Source organism: Rhagoletis pomonella, unplaced genomic scaffold (genome assembly GCF_013731165.1).
Source record: "Rhagoletis pomonella isolate Grant_MI unplaced genomic scaffold, Rhpom_1.0 Rhpom_scaffold_00004, whole genome shotgun sequence".
Lineage (NCBI taxonomy): Eukaryota > Metazoa > Arthropoda > Insecta > Diptera > Tephritidae > Rhagoletis > Rhagoletis pomonella.
In genome coordinates, this window is record NW_023458558.1 from 6,222,536 (window position 1) to 6,239,777 (window position 17,242).

At 36.0% G+C, this 17,242-nt stretch overlaps 1 protein-coding gene across 2 annotated transcripts in view; it reads right to left on the reverse strand.

Annotated features, from left to right (window-relative positions):
* LOC118736880 (sodium-coupled monocarboxylate transporter 1) overlaps nt 1-17,242 on the reverse strand; it is a 134,443-nt gene that overhangs the window by 29,477 nt on the left and 87,724 nt on the right. For both annotated transcript variants that reach the window (XM_036466990.1, XM_036466991.1), the window contains 2 exons: nt 7,558-7,814; nt 5,102-5,249 (listed from right to left, as the gene is read on the reverse strand). In XM_036466990.1, the coding sequence (XP_036322883.1) occupies nt 5,102-5,249; nt 7,558-7,768 (359 nt within the window). In that variant the 5' untranslated portion in view covers nt 7,769-7,814. The remainder of the gene's footprint in view (nt 1-5,101; nt 5,250-7,557; nt 7,815-17,242) is intronic.

Consider the following 17,242-nt stretch of genomic DNA (forward strand, 5'->3'; position numbering starts at 1 on the left):
ACATATGAACACATGCAAAATACCACCGAAGTTAATCATGTATAGGCATTTAAAAGCTTACGGCGCTAATTCTACATGCAATGTGCATCGGCATAAATCTAAATATATATTTATGAGCACCAACGAATACTACTACATCCACATATACATATGTAGCAGCATGAGCAAATGTGCCTCAACCGATTTTGTTGTCGACAAATAAACAAATAAAGTGCAACCAAATTGAAATCACCCCAAGCACTTAAGCACAAATATACATATATTCACTGGTGTACCTACCTACATAGTATGTGTGCGTTTGTGTGTGTTTGTGTGCGACTCATTGATCGGAAAACCATTTAGGCCTACAGCACGGAAGTGAAGCGCGAAACGAGTGCGGAAATTGACGCTTTAAGCCATTAATGTCAATTTAAGCGCATATAATTGAATATTTTTGCAGCTAACAGAGATATGTATATTAATAATAAATAAAACGGGAATGTGTGGGAGGGGAGGTTGTTGCGAATGAGGCGAATTGAATGGAGTAATTGAGAGTATGCTTGTACTGCTCAGCTGCCAAATACTTAGCGACGTTGTAGGCGTGTGCCACTTGATTGATTGCTCACCATCAGCTGAGTGCGCCCCACAAAGGCGGCATTAAACGCATTCGATTGGGGTTGTTTTTTCCCTTTTTTTTAACAATACAGCAGTAAATATAAGTACATATGTATGTATGTATGTAATTAAATATTACATGCTTATGTAAATATGTATGCCAATATTGATGAGGTGCACTTAATCAGCATTTATCTATATAAGTACACGGCGAAAGGTGTTTTGTCAATATGCCGGGCATTGCGTAAACTTGGTTGGCATATCAATTAGTGCACAGCTGTGATGCTGCCAATAGCAATAAGCGCTCACAGAGTTGGCACTGTGGACAATGTGGGGTTCTGTCAAGATTTCCTTGGACTTAGGTTCCGCGGAACCGTGACATAAGTTCCATGGAGGATACGTCGAAATATTACTACCATCGATAAATGTTAACTAGTTAAAGAGATAAATACGAAAACATAAAAATGGACCATATGAATAAAAACTAGGCAATTTTGTTTGATTTGAAATTGAGTAAAAGGTCTGAAATTTTAAGAGAAGACAATTGCTTATTTTTTATTCACATGGTCCAATGTGGGTGTTCAAACTTTACCTCTTTATCAGGTTATCAGGTCATGTGATTAAAAATATAACTACATTATCAGATAACCTGATAACCAGACAAGTGTGAACACTAAGTAAACACTTTTGCATTCGAAGAAGCCAGTAGTCGGAATATTTATTCCACACTGAAGTGGGTACCTCAAAAATGTGGTTCCTGAATGCCTCAATGGCCTCTTCAGATATTGAAAAACGCTCACCATGCATTTTGATCTTAACAAATGGGGAACGACAAGAAGGTTTTTTGTGATAATTCAGGTGGATATGGGCAATGAGTCATTATTTCGACGACTTTTTTCTCTTTCAAATAAACAACCGTTCCATGTGCAGCGCAGCGCAGGCATTGTCGTATTATTTTTTCTGCGTTCGTCGATGACTTCGTACAGGTTTTATGAAAGCAGAAAGCGAAATTTTTTTCGATCTGCTCCGTGAACCACACCCAAAAAAAAATTTCTCTTAATTGAAGAACAACAGCAATCAAAATGAAGAAAAATGGGAACGAAACAGCACTAAAGAAGTTTTATCCACTTTTCATGCCCAACATTTCTTCAAAATGATAGATTACATCCACGGTTCCATATTTTCGTGTACGTTTTTACACATTCCAAAGAAAAATTACGCATTCGGGAGAACTTGTTACTCACTCATTCGGAAGAATTTTCGACCTTAAAGTACGGAAAGTTTTTCTTTGATCCAGAGATGGATTTTTGGTTCAGTGCAACCACTTTTGTTGGATTTTGCTTATTTTTGAAACACTCGAACAGTAAATTGTTTTTTTTTGTTTTTGTTTCGAGCTTATATGCATAGATCCAAGTTGCGTCACTTGTTACAATACTCCAATCGTTTTCAGAAGCACCACAAATTATTTTGTGAGCATTTCTTTGTACCAACCCACACCAGCCTCTTTTTGAGCTCCGGTCAAATTGCGTGGAATCTAACGACAGCAGACTTTTTCCCCTACTAAGTGCTCATGCAAAATCTAGGATGCCTCTATCTTCGAACGCCGACCGATGTGCATCATTTCCGAATTCTCAAAGTCTAGAAATTTGTTTCAATTGTAGCCTCTTATTGTATGCGCAAGTAATTTTTATGCAAAAACAAAACCGACTTGTATATTATTAGTATATAGAAATCGGCTAACGTGGCCCAAAGTTATGCTTTTTTTTGAAGTCGGCTAAAAAGTAAACTGAAAGGGCGTGGCATTAGGAAGAAATTTGTGTATATTCAAGTTTTTGCCTTCAGCAATTTCCACCTTCGTCTACATTTTACTATCAGCAGCCATTTATTTTAAGCCTTGAAGTAAATAGATCTGACGGTAGGTGCAGCAGCGCGGGAGTATCTAATACCATGTTTCGTAGAGTTCGTGTTCAACACACGACAAGTGACCGTGGATTAAATTCTACTCAACTATACTTTGAAAGAAATTATTTCTCTGGAGTTACTTATGCTCCCCCCTCCAATCAGCGGTAACGTTTCCAGACCTTCTCAACATTAGTTATGCGTGTTATGCTGAATTTTCACTAGGTAACAAGATTACAAAAAAAAATTTGCGGCATTTAAAAATGCCTTGTGGAAGCAAAAGGAATATCCCTTTTCACAACTTTTAAGGCAGAGTATTGAAAATACTTTTGATGGAAAGATGCTAGAAAACACCTAACCACTCTTTATACATCACTTAATTTGCCGTTTTTAACAGAAATGAAAACAAACAACCTTACAAAGGAAGCTAGGAAATTCACACATAGTCCGCTACACTACATCGGGGGGTGGGGCTTAGGAGGCGTAAATCACTGCATGGCTTTCTCTCTAGAAGCGATATGGTAAAGGCCCAACTGTTACTAGCAAACACAAAGGCATTTGCTCGCGTACTGGTCTTTTACACCGATTTAAGGAGCTGTTCACCAACAGCTGTGTGCAATTAAATTGAATGAATAAGTGCCAATTGGCAAAATATGCTAGAAATTCTACATTGCCATTTAAATTAAATTCCAAAACTCCCAAATGGCACGATGTCGACGTCAGTTATGACAACCACTGTACCAGAGTGGTGGTGGTGGTGGTGGTGTGCACACAATTAAATGAATATGTATGTATGTATGTATGTACTATATGCAAACACTAAAAGCGTAAACATTTGAGAACAAATTTGTTAACTTATTTTCGATGCGAAAACAATTTAGTGGCAATTGTACAATTTTACATATTTAGTATTGCGCCCAACACAAACGAACAACGCAATATGTAAAATCTATGCAGAATTAGAGCAGCACTGGAGCAAAGGACGAAGGCGCGCAGAGTAGTGCAAAGCGATGGGGCTGCTAATTACTAGCTGGCTTAATGATATTTGAGTGTACGCACTAAATAATTTAAAATTCTGTTAAATGCTGTTGCAGAAGTTCACTGTTTACTTTTGTTGTTCGCGCTGTAGAACGCTATTATTTTCAGCAATGCTGCTCGTTCAGGAGCTGTGAGTGTCCGAGCGTTTCTTGCGCTTAATTAAAACTTGTCGCCAGCACATTCGAAGGCTTTTTTTTGTGGCTCAACTAGTTGTGAGTGGAAAGGCGCTGGTGGCATGGTTGCTTGCCATGGACTAAGCGTTTCAGAAGTTGTATCGCAAACGATCTTCAAAAGTGACACAATTCAAAATTTGGCATATTTGATATTATGCACTTAAAATGTACACAGAGCTTTTAGTTATTTACCCTTCAACAAAAGCTGGAGCAAGTTTTTTTTTTTATATTTTCCTTCCTTGCCCATATGATTAGCAAGTGCTAAGAAATAGTTATCCGCATTTTTTGACGAGCGTGTACATAATTTTGAGTTGTGTCACCTTTGAAGATCGTGTGCGGTATAAGGCAAATAGAAGGAATAGTGGTGGTTGTGAGGCGAATCGCAAACTTACTTATATAAAATAAGCCTATACACTTGTCCAGGGACCGAACATAACAGTTATTGATGAAAACTGTCATGGGAAAATTCACTATGAAGGAAATGTTCTACAACTAAGTGAAACATACCAATCGATTTTGTTTTGCACCGAGACTCAAATTTGAAAATAAATTTTTATTTGCAATTTTTATGCAAAATTTAAAAAAATAACAATTATATTTGATTTTTATATTATAAATCCAAAATAACAATTATTTTTGATTTTTATATTATATGGCTTAGATAACAGTTATTGAAGAGTTTTATTTATAAAAGTCATCAATAAAAATCAGTCAGTGACTTTTACTTTTAAAAGTCATTAATATAAATCAGTGACCGACTCTTATTTTTTAAATCAATCATATAAAAGTCATTAACATTTTTCCCAGTTAAGAAGGTGTTGGAAAACAAAAGTTTACTACGACTTATTCAAATGACTTTTATAAGTATGATTGAAAATATAAAGATCAGTGACTGATTTTTATTTATGACTTTTTTAAATAAAAGTCTTCGATAGCTGTTATTTAAGACATATAATTTAAAAAACAAAAATAACTGTTATTTGCAGATTATTTAAATAAAAATCAAAAATAATTGTGATTTTCGATTTATAAAATAAAAGTCAGAAATAACGGTTATTTAAAGAGTAATTAAATAAAAGTAAAAAAATAATTGTTAAAGAGTGACTTTTTTAATAAAAGTTGTAACTGTTACGGTCCCTGCTCTTGTCTATACATCTGCATACAAACAAAAAAAAAATGTTGATTTGCACACTTCCGACAAATTCTATTTAAATACTCGTCTTCAATTGCTAAGTAATTTGTGTTTAACGAAAGGTAGTAAGGAGGTTGCATGCCTCCCATTACGGCCGCAGCTGTTGCCGCATTCGCTCAAATTGAAATGATTATGCTCCAGCTGATGATAAGCAATTAAATTTAATTGTTCAAAAAATCACTTTCACAACAATACCTTCACTTACCTTAAATCTATGTACTGGTAGACGGACGTTATGCCCAAATTAAAATAAACTGGCACAAAAACGAAGCACACAATGGGATACGCACTGACCATGCCGTAGATAATCTCCCACATTGCCGAGCCACGGTAGAACAGCTCACTGGGGTAACCTGTAATAAGCGTTTAAAATGTATACATGCAAATGTGGATATATGTATAAATGTATATATATATATATATATAGTTAAAATATGCAAGCACACTCAGTGGCACTTACTGCATAAGTTGTTCTTAAAAGAATAAAAAATAAATAACAGTGAATTTATTATATTAAATTTTCACAATAGCGGGAAGGGTGTTGCGTGGGTAAACAAAACTGAAAATTAAAAAAAAGTCCACCCGAGCGCCAGGTAAGTTATTCAATTTGCATAATGTGCGTGTAATCTCTCCAAGAGACCGTCCGAAGGTTTTTTTTTATTTTTATTTTTATGGTTAAATTTAAATTGTTTGCTTCAGCAGCAGTGAAGGAGCGACACAAAAAAATTATGTTAATATGTATGTAGTTATATGCAAATCCTACATAAATATATTTCAGTTATTTAAAAGGTGCTTGACTCAGTAAGCGCAACAAATCACCGGATTAACATAAATAAATATATGCAGAGCGGCTAGTTGGCCGGTTCTGCTGTGGTATTACGAAGCTCTTCTCCTTCTTAATTCGTGCAACATAATGAAGCACCTGCGCGTAACTGTGTATCAGTGCGTGTTCAATATCTAACTGTTCTATAATTGGTGTATTCAGCTGATAAAAATTTAAATTTTGGCTAAAGAAGGAAATCTCTCATTTTATATAAGAAAAGCTTCAATAAATTGGGTAAATGAATTAGTGGAAATATTAGAACGGTGGTTTGAAGGTTTAATGATTTGCGGAGATAAGAAGCGTACTTGGAGCTTTAAATGGATAATTACAAGGATATAACTACCTTGAATGAATCCACTTAAATTCCTTAAATTTCTCCATCGCATAAAACAAATATTAAACCCCCAAAAAAGTTTGTGCTTTCCGTCGTGTATTACTTCATCAGTGATGGGCATACTTAAATCCTTTTAACTAATAAACTTAAAAAAAAAAATCTGGATGTACATATATGAGTTGCTAAATACTACAACTGAAATAATTAAAAGTTTATTATCAGGGTGTTTCGAAGATTTTTAAACATTTAACGGTTCAGGAAGTGAAATAATCCGACTAATATTATAACTGAAAATTTGTTTGTTTGTGCGGAAACGACCAAACGGATTTGCATGAAATTTTGCAGACAGATAGAGTTGCCACCTGTTAATAAAGTTAAAATAAATTAATAAGTTCAATCAAACATTACAATAGAGATGTCAAAATGAAATTTCGAGCACAGATGGTTTATGTCCCGGATTGAAAAATAGGCTACTTCCTTAACCACATTCCCGATCAGAACCCAATTTGGCACACTTACTACAGACTTCCTAAAAATTGTCAAATACTGAAAAAAATTTATAAATCAAGGACGAGGTGGCCCTTCCATAGAAATTTGAATTTCCATACTGCATAAATATCTCTGAGGGTATTTGTGTGAGACTACTAGAAATTAGTGTGGAGATAATAGAAAAAGGTTATTGGACATATGCATATGGCAGAGGACTGGAACTTGCTACCGAGGTATGGAGGTTATTCGAAAAGGGCGCGTGGTACCTCCCGTAAAAATTTATTATTTAATACTCTGGAGGAGTTTATGGTATGGTATTTGAAATTTGTTATGAAGATTTATTTTATCCGTACCGCACTAACAGAAAATATTTGCCATATAATCTAAAAGTGTCATGATGCATACCTCTGGATGTACTTAGCTGCAGTACTGAGAAGTGGTATTTTATCATTGCCGGGTTACTGAAATTGAGTTGAAAATATTAAGACCTAGGGATGTTAGTTTTTCTCGCATCGATGCATCGAAGCTTACATCGATGAAGTTTCTTCCACTATGGAAATAAAACATTAAGAACCTTTTTGGGTATAATAAAGTGCAAGTTAGCCAAAGAAAAATTTAAAAAATCAAAACAATTGAAACTGGCACTTTATTATACTAACATCTCATGCGCTATAAAACCGCACCTTCCTCTCTATGAACTTTAGACAAAGCGATGTTTGGCCGTTTGGTACTATGGATCTATATTCTTCGGAGTATTCCAGTATTTTTCCGGGATTTGGAGATCATTTCGGGGTTTTGGGGATTGTTGCGGTATTTTTGCGGGATTTCTCGGGAATATCCACTATCTAACACTGATACCCGGCAATATCTTAGTTAAAGCACTTAAAAGTCAAGTAATACTTATTTTTACAACCATCTTCTTCCCGTTTGAAAAAAATACCGCTTTTATTTTGTCGCCTACATACATATGTATGTACATAGGCTCCCTAATGAGGTTTAATTGCTTGACACTTACCCAACACTGTTCGCACACCCAGCGTGCCGCGTGCGATTGATAGCATAATTGCCACAATTGATATGCCGCCTGTGGCAAAGACATAATCAGCCTTACTACGTTGCTTTTTCTTTCCAAAAATCCGTTTCCATAGTGGACCGAAGACGGTGATCAAAACGAAGGCCACGAACATGAAGTAGTCCCAGCCAAGTGTACGCAGCTGTTTTGCCATTTCGTTGTTGTTGTTTTATTTTACCTCTTAAAATTTATAGTAGGAACTGCAAGAAAAAGAGGGTAGAGAGAGGATAGAAGACAATTTTATGAAAATGCTTTGCAACAGATTATTATTAACTTAAATTCAGCAAAATATGTCTTTTATTTATGTAATATTTTCAGGTTTCTTAAGAGACCTGCAAACACAATAAGTTAAATAATTGGAAGTTTGTAGTAATATGTTTTGTGTTACAACATAAAGAATTTACTGGAAATAGCTAATAATTGCAAATATAATGTGAATGCCAAATCTCCAAGGTAATGGGACACTTAAAACTGATGCGGCTAAATAAGAGATGTTAAAGCAGGGTGCACTCGTAAACAGCTTTCGCTAAAAACGAGGAATTTTTATGGAATTTTTCAACCACCAAAACCGATTTAGCGCGAAACTTCACTATTGGAAAACTATAGTCGAAATATTTTTACGAGTATATACATATATTAAAACTGTTTACTAGAAAATAACGGAACTTTCCATTGTTTGTCAACGTTTTATTTTTGTCAATTAAACAATCCTTGTTGTTGTGGTTGTGGTTTTAGCGGCTACTAAACCCCGCTCGAGTCGGCTCATCCACCTGCGTTGTCGTCTGGTTTAGCTAAGGGAAGACCCAGGAAGTGCGCCACTTCGACAGGGGCTGTCCATAAGGATAGGGGCGTTAGCTGGGTGGGGTTTTGGAGGCATGTGAAGAGGTGCCGTGAGTCGTGTGGTGACCATCCGCATGCCGGCCACTGTTTGGGCACATTGTCATTAACTCTACTCAGGTATGAGTTTAAACTGTTGCAATAGCCAGTGTGAAGTTGGGCTATTGTCCCGTCAACGTCAGGTCGATAGTTTATATTTTACCTGCCTGTCGGTATGCGATTGGGTCCAGAGGTCGTACAGATGCCTTCCGACCTGCCTTGGCGAGGGCTCTTCTGCGAGCAGTTGACTGTTCGGGTGCCCGCGTCTGTGGCACCCTCTTAGGAACTACTAGCGGAGTTCCGAAATGCTCCGAGCATCTGGGCCTCGTCGTCGAGGTGGTATTAAGGCGACATCAGAAGCCATCCAGTCGCAGTCCGAAGTGCCGTGTTCTGGCTAGTCTGTAGTTTCGTCCACTGCGTCCTACTCGTCCCCGGCGACCACACGGGCCTTGCATAATTTAGAACGTCGTCAGAAACCCTGGCTATCTCCATATTTTCGTCTTCCCCATTTATGACCTTAAACAATTTATGCTCTCCATAAAAGAGTTGTTCACTTTTGTAATACTTTTTTTTTATTACAAACATTATCACTGCACTTAATACCACTCACCAAAATTTGCCTGAAACTATGAAAGTTTTTCGATTACTTTAATTTTCCCTTTTCGATGTTTTCATATTTTTAAATACGTTTAAGTTTGCAGTTCAGTGCTCAGTTTTGCATTTGTTTTTATAAGCCATTTACTATATATGTACATATACATATGTATGTGCATAGCCCGTATTCGCATAGATATTTAATCCTTTTCTTGCGCACAAAATTTGTCACCTTACGGGCACAATGCGCTTTTTTGCTGTCAGTTCTCTGTCTCTTAACGTGCCATACAACAATTAAATAAGCTTAACGATGCAAAGTGAACTAATCTTTTAATTCCATAAAAGACCGTTATACTCGTACCGTTAGTAGGAAATGGTCATTCTTATACGAATTACACCAGCATCGTAGTTGTGGGTGTGAGTCTGGAATGGGTCTTAGTGAAAAGTTATTTTAGCGCAACTAGAAAGCACTTGCAAAAGAATTTATGTCTTTTATTAAAATGTAAATTTATAGGGGTTATGGTGAACGCTACGCGAAAGTACTATACACAGACTTTTTATTTTTCTTTGCAATGGGGAAAAAATCGAAAGCGTAACCCAAAGACCTAACTAACGTAAATAAACTTGCTATCGTCTTTGTATAGGGTAAGGTTTTTTCTACTTTTCAAAATTTTTTATTCTTTTTATTTTACTACGTACAAAATACTTTTAATATATACAGAAAATTTTTTGGCGTAACTGTAAGCATTTCAGCTCTACAATATTGCACCAAGTGTTGCGTTGTAAGATCACGGTGTGCCTGAATCAACCATAAATGAAAGGTTATTGCATATGGGTTCTGTTAGACAATGAAAATACAAACTGTTTGACTCCTCAATAAAAAAAAAAATCGAAAAAATCGAAAAACACAATTTTTTAGTGTAAATATTTTGCACATTAATTTATATTTTATCTAGCAAATAGCCGGCGTGCTTCGCTGCGCCTTTAAAGTATTATTGTGCTTTTTGATATCCGTATTGTAGTATGCCATAATTATTTTATCAATTTAATTGAATAGCATTTTTCAAACAGGTGGCAAGCTGCATTAAAAATATTTCTGGCAGTAAACTTTGTACATGAAGTGCCACGCCCCTTCTCAAATAACGCCCAATTTTCTCTTGGAATATGGGATTGGTTTTATATACCTCCATACCATAAGTTCCAGTTCTCTATTATAAATATCTCCAGAGATATGCAGTATGAAAAATTCCGCTAGCATGCCAGGTGCCACACCCCATTGTCTAATCGTGATTAAAACTATACTATATTTTAAATTGAGCTAATTAACAACAGTGTGCGAAATTTCATGATGATGGGTTGTTAAAGCGTGAAAGCGTAACAAACAAACAAACTCACTTTCGAATTTTAAACTACTACTTTTTACTACTACTTTTACTACTTTTATTTAAAATGAATTCATGCATACAGCCATGTAAAAGTTTAAGCTAAGAAACTGCAATATTATGATAGAAAAAAATTTTGCAATATTTCTCAGAATTTCTATTAATGCGCTATGGTTCGAATGCCAGGATTTGCAGCATAAACGATAAGGAAACAAGCTTAAAGTCTGAAATTTGGTACATAAGTTTATAGCCCTAAATTGTCGATATAATTGAAGCTCCGATTAATATGATGCCTACTATAAATTTCGAATGGCGGGTTTAGTTGAATGCGTGCAAAAAACTAAAAACGCAAATTTAATTGAATTGAGTTCTATGTAGCCTCCCCCTCATCATAATTTTTTAGGAAAAAAAAAACAATTTCGACATACTAAGCTCTTATCTATCGTATGTGGAAATACGCTGCGTATGAGTAACATTAAACAACTAGAATCTTATAGTGTCCTACGGCACGTATGAGTGATGGAGAAGGTGTAATTTCTATAGCTACAGTTTATGGCTGTCCATTCGCTCAAGTAGAACAAATTTTCTCTAAGAAATGACCCACATTATGGATATGGAAAAGAGAGTAGACCTTATTGATTTACGAATTTTTTCAGTAGGCCAACTTATGAACAATTTGCTCTCTAGACAGAGGAGAGGAGAGGAAATTAACTTCTGTGACGATAATTCTGAATGAAAACTCTTTTCCTGCAATGTGCTTTGTGGAAACAAAACTGCGACCGAACTATTATTGACAAAATTAAAAAAAAAAAACAACTTATATATAAACAGAATGTTTGCACATGCATATGTATGTAACAACAAAATACATACATATGTTTCCATGTATTTGTGTGTTTGCTAGCAAACACAAACAGGCGATGCATGTGCACCCACGGCAAGCCATACATTTTAAGCTGGATAATACGTCTACTCTTTCATTTTCCTTCTTCCTGAACATATTTCGAGCTTACTGCGGTCGAGTTTGCTTCGTGAGCAATCATGCAGGAAAAGTTGTGTTCATTTTTTTTTTTTTGGCTTTATTATGTTCTTTCTTTATTTAAACTCGGTTTTATTTGTGGTTAGCTGGAATTGGTGTCGGTGCAAATGTGAACCGGTAATTGCTACCCTGGCGTGTACGCTCCAACATACATAAATATGTATGAGAGGACAAATGTTGAAAGTGGAAAAAGTAAAATAAAACACTCGTTTGCTAAACCAAACTTGTGCAAGTTAATAAATATCTATATGTGCATGTCTATGCATGTGCTAACATGTTTTTCTGCTCGCATAGTTTTTTTTGTGTGAAATGCTTTTGAGTTGTGCCCGAACACACACATCACAGCACTCTTCCTGTATCGATTGCTACATTGCTTTATCAATGCTGTTACCATTGTTTTTTTCTCCGAAATAAAGGATGAAACAAAGTTATACAAACTTGCAGGCAATGTACGTTTAAGTTCAAGTTTAAGTGAAATTGTTTTGTTGTTAAAGATAACTTAAAGTTGAGTTGCTTGGCGCACAGTTTCGTAGCATCTACATTTAAACTTTTGCAGAGTCTGAGGATATTTGTTTTCTAAGTTTTTGTTGATATTGAGTGAGCGACAATTTTGCATTTGCTATGCTCATTAAACTTTTCCTTCCAGGAGCTCAGTTCATCTGCTATTCTATTAAATTGTTGCATTGTTTCTTATGAGGCGCATTTAAGGCGACAAAATCAAGTTCATTTTTTTGCAAATGCAACTTTAATTGCTGCTTTAAAAAAAAAAGTGATATGAATACTAAACGCCTACTAATAAATATGCCGTAGAGTTGTAGTATTTCACACAAAATGTGAATGCTTTCTTACCGCAACCTATACCTTCTTAAATGTATTTCAGTTGCAACCAGAGAAAATTCTCACCCACTTACCTTTCCGAAATGCATCACATGAAATCACGCTGTGACTATTAGCATAGAAGACCATTTGACTCAATGCCCAAAGCATAAAGCTATCACGACCTGACAATGCCAATAAAAATATCAAAACCACAGCAAGTTTTCCAAAAAAAAAATAAAATATCTCAATTTTAAGCGAACATGCAAAGTGTAGAGCAAGTCCCACCGCCTGCTTCTCTGCCCATCCCTCCGCCATACACAAACCCAAGTGAGACCACAAGCAACGCTTCCAAAATCTACTAGTAAATCAGATGTAAGGCCGCGGTTCCTGATTTGGCTTGCACTGATAACCGACAAATTGAATATGGTGCTCTTGGCAGGCGATCGAGGGGGATTGACCGTAAGGGCGCACGGCATACCATGCCTTCTTCTTTTTGTTGTTGGTTCGTTCGTTGGTTGAGTGCATGGTTGGATGCCGGCCAACATTGACATCAAGGTGCCAGCCTAGAACGGGCAGCATATGCATTTAGCACACTTTGCCATGGTTGTTTGCCATGGCAGACATGCTGCACGAAAAGGCGCTTGCACCTTCTGCATTTATGCGCCATCCCCACGCGACTTTTGAACCACAGCGCAAAGCACCTTCAATGCCAGTGCGCCATGCTGTGCGCCATGCAAACTGCTCTTCTGCCACTTTGCTTTCTCTCAGCGTATTTATATATTTGTGCATGCGGCTGGCAAGCAGCTAGATTTGCGATTTTCTATTCTTTCACTTGCAATTGCGAATGTTCTATTCTAGTCGGTTTTTTCTTGTGCCAGCAATGAAATCAAAACATAAATCCCCAACAATACAAGTGTAATTGAATTTCTCCCTTCTTCTGCTCACCCTTTCTTCGAGATTTCTTGTAATTTGTTGTTATGTTTTTATTTAAAATGATTTTGACTTGGCAATGCAATGAATAGAACAAAAGAAAAATCAGTTAAATAAACTAGGAAAGCAAAAAAAAAAAACAAAAACTAACTGTAGAAGTATTACATCCTCAAGTCCTTAGGAAAACGAGCTGCCAAAGAGTTTAAAGTGCTTTTCCCCATTGTGGTCAATTGTTTAGTTTGCGTTGTTAGAGTGCCATTCATGAAGGTTTAGGAGAAGTTGGGGCGCAGTGAATCACCTGCAAGTTTATTAGATAATTTCATAGTACGACTACCTGCCACTTGCTTGCTTCTCTTGCCACCGCTGCTGCTGCTGCTGTTTCTGCTGCAGCAAATCACTTACCCAATTCATGCAAACCAACATACGTACACGTACATATGTATGTACATATATACAAACATTAATTTGCATGCATGTAAGAGAAATGCTTACAGCTTCTAACAAAAATGCTCTTGAGGTAAATATCTCTCTCAAGTTGACAAAATATTTGCATAGCAATGTTTTCTGTCTGACAAATGAAATACCACTTGACATTGGTGTTTGAGGGGAAAACTCTGGCATTTACCTTAAATTCGTTTGATTAATAGAAGTGACCCAAGCTAATGGTTTGAGAGCGTTACTCATGTATGTATGTATGATCGAAAATGGAAGAGCAATAGCTGCTTTAATTTAAAACTTTAACAGATTAAATACTTCGCCACGAATTTTCTACCAGCTGCGCTGCATGAACGAATGTTTGTAGTCCCTAATGAAAGTAGAGAGGGCTAGGTTAGGAACGGATACTTGGATAGCCCATTAAAAATTGTTTGAAAAAAAAAAACGCCGCATGCTTTTCCGTTACTTACTTGTAGTGTTGGTCAAAAAATACGAGCCGATATGTTTAAATTTTAGTCTTAGAAAACCAGCAAAGCTGAGAAAATAATTCTCAGATGATTCCAACTCGTCGTTTCTCAAACAGCTCCGGCAATAGAGGTGGGGGACGATAGTAAGACGTCACAGCCGAGAGTTGACGATTAGTCAGCTTAAGAAGCTTCTTCGAGCGTCGACTGCCGGTCGTCAGTATTTTCGACTAGCGCTCACTGAGCAACCTGTAAGCACAACTGTCTAAGAGCCGAAACTCATATACCACCTTTGCGACACGAGAATACCTTAGAACTAACATTTGCTTGGTCGAAAGTTCGATGTTATGACAGAGTAGATAAAGGGCAGAGTAGATAAAGGGTGGTCTCGTCCTAATTTAGATCATTGGATCATGTTTTTGCTTAAAAATTACTTGTATAAAATATTCAAATTCATTGTGATTGCGTTTATGAAAACGTTAATAGTTTTACCTGCCAATTACTTTTACTTACTTATTTACTTATACATATGTAAGACGGTGGATATTAGCTACCTACTTCTAATTCGCCGCGCTCGGAGTTTAGCTTAAGATATATGTAAGTAGTGGAAAATATATACATATATCTTGAAATGCAGCAAGACAAAATTCGGGCTCTTTTCTCTGTGTCTCTGCTTTAGGCTTTTCTGACGACTACCCGGAAGATAAATGCAGTCAATAAATAATAAGAACTGTAAAGCACAAGGCTCGTGTGAATTTATGTTGGCTGCACTTGCATCCTTTTTAACTTTCTTCTGCTTAGAAGATACTTAATAATTGAACAGCTGCCATTAGTGAATACCGAGGTGCTTAGCCAATAAAAAACATTATATATTTACGGGTACGAGTATTTCGGTTTGGTCAACAACATCACAATGTACAACTAATATGGTGTACTAGGTGTGCATCTATGCAGGATATATGTATATGCATATGTATATACCCTGACGGAAACAAGTGATTTTTTTTTTTTAATCAACTAATTGAAAAACTACTGTGAAACAAACAAATGCTGTGAGTAAATGTTTCGAATTTTGATACTCTTTTTACCCAAAAAATAATTTGTGTATCGGAAGTATGAAAAAGCATCTGTGAAGTGCAGAGAAAAAGCGTATTCAAACGAAACATACCGACTTTTAAGTGCTTTAAAGTAGTTGAATTTAAATGCAGAGTCGGATAATTAACTGCTTCCTAGGAGATCACAAAAAAAAAAAAAAATAATAAAATTATAAAAAATATGTTCTCGGTGCTGTTGGAAATTCGAGTTTTGCCGCATTCAACCGCACCAATCAAGAGAATTCGTCAACAAACGATACGGGTTCAATGACTTTGAGTAAATGCTTGCATATTTTAATGCTACTCTTTTGGACGCGTAAACTTTGTCATTAAAATTGAAATGTAGAACGCGCAAAACATTTGCCAAATTATGCACACGAAAAATAAAAAAAAAACCAAACAGCCTTAATGCGCTAAAAAGTCTAGACTTTAGAATTTCGTACCTTTTTTTTTTGCTCTCGCCCTACAAAAAACTGAACGCAGTTTGGCTTGTGAATTTATTGCTTTTTGAGCTGAAGTGATAATTTTTGTAACTTTTTATTGTTTTCGCTCAATTTTTCATTGCATTGATTCGGTTTCTTGCGTATTTGTTTTTTTTTTTCTGCTGGCGCTGACGCTGACAATTGCCGATTTTCCAACTAAGTCAAGCTGTCAGCGTGCGATTTGCATGAAAATTAGCTGGAGAAGTGCTTAGTGTGCGGTTTCCTAAAATACATTTTTTGCTTACCTATTTTTTTTGTTTTGTTAAAATAATAAATGACAAAAAAGTATATCTGGTGCAAGCGTGCTCGATAAACCTATGAATGCCGAAGCCGCATTTACTGGCTTTTATTTTTATTTTTTTTCCGTTTTACTAGCTAAACACTACACTAGACTACATTTATTTTTCAGGTACGGCATATTTATTAAATGACCTACATAGATGCTTTCATAAACACACTCGCAACACCGAGAGTATATTCAATTAAAACTGTGAATCTGCATTTAAATTGGCAACGCATGGATTTTGGGATTTGCGGTTATTGCTATTTAAAAATTTTGTGCAAAATTAAGTTGCGAGCGCTTTGTTTTGGGAAATACATGTGTGTGTAACTTTAGTGATTATATTGCTTTTGACATTTATACAAATAGTGTAAACTTTAAAATTTTTACTTTATAAACCGTTCTTGCATAGCAACACTATTTTTGTATTGGTCAACGCGAAAGTTCTTATAAGGCAAGTCAGGCATTTGTTAATGTTTTAATAAAAAAAAAATGATCTTGGGCGGGACGAAGCTCGCCGGGTCCGCTAGTAATACTTATTGCAACACCGCCCATTGGTCAGTTCCGAAATCGCAAAGGTCATCAGGGTTGCAAAATTGAGAATTGGCAAGCCTGAACTCCAGGCACCGAGCTTTAAGCATACAAATCGAAAAACGTTTTTCCAACAAAAATTTGTAAAATGGTAGATAAATAAAATACCGCCTATCAAGTCAACGACCTTAAAGAAAAAAAGTTTTTTCGTTCTTTATTGTTGGGCAGCAAAGACATCGACGATATACATACTCAATAGATAAATGTGTATGTATGTATGTACAGGAAATTTTCCTGAGTTGAGATAATGGTGCCCGAGGAGAGTTATGAAAAATTCATATTTCATATAAATTATTACGTACGAATTGTTTCTAAAAGAGTAAAAGCTTAGATAAAATAGGAGCATGAAAAATTTATATTTTTGAGTTCGAGATAATGTACCGGAAAGTCTTTAAGCAAGTAAGTAGTAAGCGAGTAAGTGTTGTATCTTAACGGTAAATAAGAGACAATGAACTCTTATATAGTGAAGTCGCGCGAAAATTTAGCCTTAAACCATACAAAACTACATCCTGGAAAATTATTTCCAAATCATTTTCGTCCATGCAACATTTTTTAATGACGTACATATATATATATTTTTTTACTTATAAATATGTATGTACTTCGATGCCACACTCTACTTGGTTGCCTCTTTTGCATTAT